The sequence below is a fragment of the Chenopodium quinoa genome, unplaced genomic scaffold, assembly GCF_001683475.1.
Source record: "Chenopodium quinoa cultivar QQ74 unplaced genomic scaffold, ASM168347v1, whole genome shotgun sequence".
Taxonomy (NCBI): Eukaryota; Viridiplantae; Streptophyta; class Magnoliopsida; order Caryophyllales; family Amaranthaceae; genus Chenopodium; species Chenopodium quinoa.
Genome location: NW_018744367.1, coordinates 1,218,163 through 1,223,925, shown reverse-complemented (window position 1 = coordinate 1,223,925; position 5,763 = coordinate 1,218,163). Strand labels below are relative to the sequence as shown.

The 5,763-nt window shown below is 36.5% G+C and overlaps 1 protein-coding gene across 1 annotated transcript; it reads right to left on the bottom strand.

The window, feature by feature from the left end:
- Positions 1-2,502: 2,502 nt before the first annotated feature.
- Positions 2,503-4,278, bottom strand: LOC110696433 (protein FAR1-RELATED SEQUENCE 5-like). Its single transcript, XM_021873719.1, has 3 exons — positions 3,994-4,278; positions 3,401-3,714; positions 2,503-2,980 (listed from the first exon to the last, which is right to left on the bottom strand). The coding sequence occupies exons 1-3, from the start codon at positions 4,276-4,278 to the stop codon at positions 2,503-2,505; spliced, it is 1,077 nt and encodes a 358-aa protein (XP_021729411.1).
- Positions 4,279-5,763: the final 1,485 nt, after the last annotated feature.

Genomic DNA, 5,763 nt, shown 5'->3' with positions numbered 1-5,763 from the left:
AAATGAGAAACTAACTATTTGCTCATTTGACAAATAATTGAAATCTCATTTGATACATAATTGATTCTGTTAAGAAATATAAAATCAACAAAATTAAAAACACAAAATTTCTAAATGTTCGATAAATAATGAGGGGATGTGCTAAAAATATTAAATCTTATATTTATATAAAATAAAAGTATCATTACACTTTTTTTGGACAATTTCTAATATCATGATGACTCAATTCACCACAACCTCTACATAATCTCTTCTTTTTCTGGTTTTGTTCTACAACCTTTTCTTTTTCTCCCTTCATCCTTTTTGCACTTCTACCTCTTGTTTCAACATTTAACACATCAATCTCAGCCCCTTTCTTTTTTGAAGTCTCTTCATTTGATACATGAACTGCAGTCCCTTTATTCTTTGAAATTTTTGGAGGTTTGACAATTATTTCAGTTGGCACACCAGCTCCAATCCATAGCTCAATGTCTTGTTCTTTGTTGTTTGCACTTCCAGCTGTTGTTTCATTATTTCTTGCAATCCTCTTAGCCTCCAAATCCTTTCTTATTCCTTGAAGATTTATCACAAGGTCTTAAATATCTTCATCTTTGCCTTCTGCCAAACTTACACAAGTGTGTATCTCTGACCATAAATCATTTAACAATTTTTTCTTGTGAATTATATTAGCAAATTGCTTTAACAGGTTTCCTCCCAAGTCAAAAATTGGTTTCTTTAGTGCCATAGTAGTCCATCTGTGTAGCATGTACTGCTCAGGAATGGTTTCAAACCTTTTTTCTTTCCAAACCCAAATCATATGTCTACATGGAATTCCTTGTCTATAAAATATCTTGCAAGAATATGTTGTTTCATAGTTAGTTGGATTAAACACAACAACAAATGTTATAGTTAGTATATAAATGTGAGGCATGCTTTTCTATCCCTAGTGGTGTTTTGCACTCAGGATATTTGTGCTTTGAATCATTATCATTCTGACCTTGTGTGTGTCTCTGGACATCATGAAAGGAATGGTGTCCTTCCAACAAGTGTATTATTCTGATAGAGGGTTCGGAATTATTAGAAAGCTAATTCTTCAGTGAGGTCAAGTGATCGGAATGCCTAGGTGGAGGCAGCTTTCGATCAGTAATATTAATGTATAATTAATGTTACGGCTTAATCTTGACTGAACCCTTCGGGTTGCATCCCAATCAAGTAACCGATCCGAGACGACGAATCAATCCAAAGGATTAGATGAGTCATTAGAGTATTACGAACAAAGATGTCGGATATCAAGCTTAGAACGTCGTAACCGAGCGTCACAAGTCAAGTCGAATTTAGAATTCGACGAGATGTGGAGTCATGCAAGCGACAAGTACGAGCCAAGCCGTAGCCTCGCATTGGCCTAGCTATGTGACTGCTAGGGTAGGCGAGGTCACCAACCGCATGCATGCAAGCATGGTGGGCATCGCACAACACTCGCACATCGCATAGCATGAGCATCGCAAGCATTGTGCCATGCGTGTGTGTGCTATGACTGTGCGTGCTTGCTAGCATAGCAGCACCATCCATCACTAGCACAAGCAATGTGCTATGTGTGCGTGTGCTGTGATTGTGCATGCTTGTGTGCTGGGCAGCGCCTAGCACAAGCAGCAGCTGCCAAGCAGCGCCTAGCATACGCTACGCAGCAGCAGCCCGCATTGCATGCGTGGCTTGCTAGTTGTGCGCATGCATATGCGGGCTGACCAGCTAGCCCAGCCAAGGTGCCAGGCGCCAGCTAGGCAGCCTTGGTAACCAAGGCAGGCTGTCTCCCAGCTATGCGTGGCCAGCTCACGGTCAAGGAGGGGACCGGTCTTTAGGGATTGCTTGGGGAACAAGTGGTGTTTTGGTCCCCCCCTTAGTGGTCCTCACCCACCCTTGCTCACCATTTTCCACTTGGTGCTTGTTGATTTAATTTGCATTTTAATTTGTTTTAGATTAAAATAAATTGAGAAAATGCAATTCTCCCACATTGATGGGGAATGGGAAATCAAGGCTCCTTTCCCTATAAATACCCATGTTTTGGGTTTGGGAAAAAGCACTTGAGTTGAACTCAATAAGGCATCTCCTTATAAGTGAGAAAACCTTTAAGTTCGTAATACTCTAGTATTTTGTTGATCTAGCCTCGACTAACCTTCAAGGTAGAGACCGCTCGGGTTGGGTCGAGGGTGCGAGCCGTCGGAGGCTTACGCACTTGCGAAGCTAGAGCTTTCAAGTAAGAGCTCGTAAGCGAGCCAAGTGTCGAGGGTAAGGTCGTCTTTTCTCTTTCTCTCTCTTTTGTTGTTTAATTATGTGATTGCATGTTTAGTTACATTAATTAGTGTGCGAGTCTTGGGCGGGTTTCATTCCGCGTAGTGTCGGACACTACGAAACCCAACACATCAATTGCAGCTTCATATCTCAAGTTAAACTCAACAAGTGACACATGAGGATTGATAAAGGAGCAGAAAAAGTTGTTTTCACTTTCGGATCTTGATGTTGTACGCATTATTCCTCCAAGGAACACATCTCTGAAATACGCCAGAATCCACTTGTCCTTATCTTGTACATATAAACTAACCACTCATGTTCTTCCAAGTGGTATTCAACCATCACCTTGTTCCACCTTTCTTCAAACTCAGCGGGTTCGATTTCAAGATGCCAAACGCAAGCACATAATTTTTTTAGGAAACTAGTTTTTTCTTGCATGATTGATTTCTCCACCTTATCTGGTAACTTTTTCATTATGTGCCACATACATAACCGATGTTCATTCTTCTTAAACAAACTTGTAACAACAATTTTCATTGCTGGATCCTGATCCATGATCATACAATTTGGTTCATTCCCACCCATTGCGTTGAGAAATGATCTGAACAACCACTTAAATGACACAATATCTTCCTTTGCTATGAAACTAGTAGCAAAAGTGATGCAGCTCTTATGATGGTCAACCCCTGTAAATGGAGTAAACACCATGTTGTGCCTGTTTACACATACAGATTAAATTAAATAAGCAAATAATTCAATGCTCATTTGAAAAATGTGAAAATAATTGATTGCTCATTTGTCAAATGAGCAAATAACTCAATGCTCATTTGTGAAATAAGCAAACAATTCTTTGCTCTTTTGTCAAATGAGCAAATAATTGAATGCTCATTTGTGAAATAAGCAAACAATTCTTTGCTCATTTGTCAAATGAGCAGAAAATTCAAGGCTCATTTGCCAAATGAACATGCAATTTAATGCCCACATACATACTCTTATCAAAGAATATTAGACTTATGGGGATATTCACTTTTCACATTGAAGTAAGCAAACAATTATACTAAGTTCATTTAAAACAAAGTCATTAAGTTAAGCCATAGTTATAACATAGAAATGAATTGTGATTATTATGAATTACCTATTGGTTTGGTATGTGGTATCAAAGGATACCATATCACCAAATAGAGCATAACTCTTTTTACAAAGGGGGTCTGCCCACAATGCTCTACAAAGGCAATAATCTTCATCCATCTCAAAATCAAAGAAAAAAGCGCTCCACATTAGCTTTTTGTTGGTAAAGTTATCCACGAACATTTGAGCATCGCTTCCTTGAATGTATGCTTTTAAATCTCTATGAAATTTTTTGAAATCTTGCTTATATGCACCAATGTTATCATATCCTCCAACAACTTCCTTCATTATTCGAAAAGTTGTAACGGGACCAATATTCACCTATTTAAAGAACAAAATAGTTTGTCAAATGAACAAAACATCTTTTATTAGAACATATAGAGAATTTATGAAACATAAGAGATTTTGAAAGTGTTACCTTAGAATTATTCACAATTATTTTTTTGTGCAATATGTTCATTTTCCTTCCTTCTTATTGGAAGAGATTGCAATTAGGTGTATAAAGTGCATGAGTATGTCCCTCATGAAATTTTGACACAATGAATTTGTTATCATCACAATGCTTTATGACAAATGTGTCTTGCACCCAACACGAGTAACGAGTCTCTTCCTTTTGATTGAAGCCTTTTCTTCATTGCTTTCTCCTTCCTTGTTATTTAAATCTTTTTCAACAGTAGCCTTTCTTTTCTCTTTGTATCCTTCCTTATTACATAAGATATACTGTGATTTCACTTCTTTGCTTCTTCTTTGTCTTTTAGTTGTAGACTTTCTTGTGTTGAATCCAGCAGCAAATGCATAACTTTTATAAAATTCAAGGCCCTCTTCAAGATTATTAAACTTCATCCCAATAGCTGGTTTTAACTCATTGGGGCATTTTGGAGCCATTCTTTTGTTCCTCCATGAGTGAGCAAAGGTGATACTTTAGGAGAAACTACTATTGTAGGAGTAGGTGGCACGTTTGTGATGGTACTAGAATGACTGTCAATTTGTTCGTTGTTCCTCATCATTTCTGTCATTAAACATAATAGAAATAACAAGTCATTAACAATTCCACAAAATAGTAACAAGTGAATATGCACCCCCTTAAACACACTTACACACACACTCTCAATAATTAGAACTAAAATCAGATTCTTAAATAAGAATGTACACGGCCAGAAGCAAACACACACTTATACATACACTCTTACACTCACTCACACACACACACCGACACAATAATTTCATAATCTAACATTAGAACTGAAATCAGTTTTAGAAATCAGAACTGCAAGTAGAAAGATGAGGGGGCAGGGGGGATAGGTTTGTGCAGGGAAGTGGAAGAAGGGAGTGTGGTTGGTGTGCAGGAAACAAACCAAGAAGAAGGGGGTGGGGCTTGTGTGTAGGAAATCAGACCAAGGAACTCAATGCTCATTTGTGAAATAAGAAAAGAATTCTTTGATTTTTTGTCAAATGAGCAAATAACTGAATGCTCATTTGTCAAATGAGCAAATAACTCAATGCTCATTTGACAAATGAGAAAATAAGTATTTAGGAAGCACAACCCCAGTAAAACAAACTATCCTAGCAACAGAAACAAGAACGCAACAATGATACTCAAATTTAAAATAAGAACACAAGAACGATCATACCACAACAACACAGCTTTGGAATTCGGTAATAAATCATAAGTAAATTCAAGACTAAACATGAACATGGAACACAACTTATTTTGCTCATTTGCTCATTTTTATATTTGCTCAATTGTTTTTTTTTTTGTATTTGCTCATTTTAAGTTTATTTTGCTCAGTCTTCACTTTATGCCTACACATATCTTAATATTTGCTCTCTACATCAGATCTAATGTCAAAACACATTAGAAGACAAACCATCACACAATCAATCATAATAAATCATTCAAGCAATCTAACATACCAATTTAATTCTTGAATAATTAATGACCACATAGTTTTAATGTTGAACCCCTTTAAACTACCTCGGCATTAAATAACACCTTAAGTGCATAAAGCACCGCAAAATAATTTATTCCTGTGTACTAAGACACTTGATAGCTCAATCCCCATGCTTAAAGCATCAATAAAAATTATATGAATTACAATAAAATTCCCTTTTTATATTCCAAACCAAATTAAATATTTAGTTTAATTGAACATACTCTCAATCATGTCAATAATAAAAGTGTAGTTCAAACTCAACATGTCAATATAATTAATTCCAAACATTAATCCATCATAAATCAACCACCAACATCAACCCAATCACCAATTCCAACCAATACCTATCATGATACTACCTTGGAATTAATTAAACAAAACCTATCATGATTCTATACATTTAAATAATTACCGAGTATGCGAACATACCTTGAAT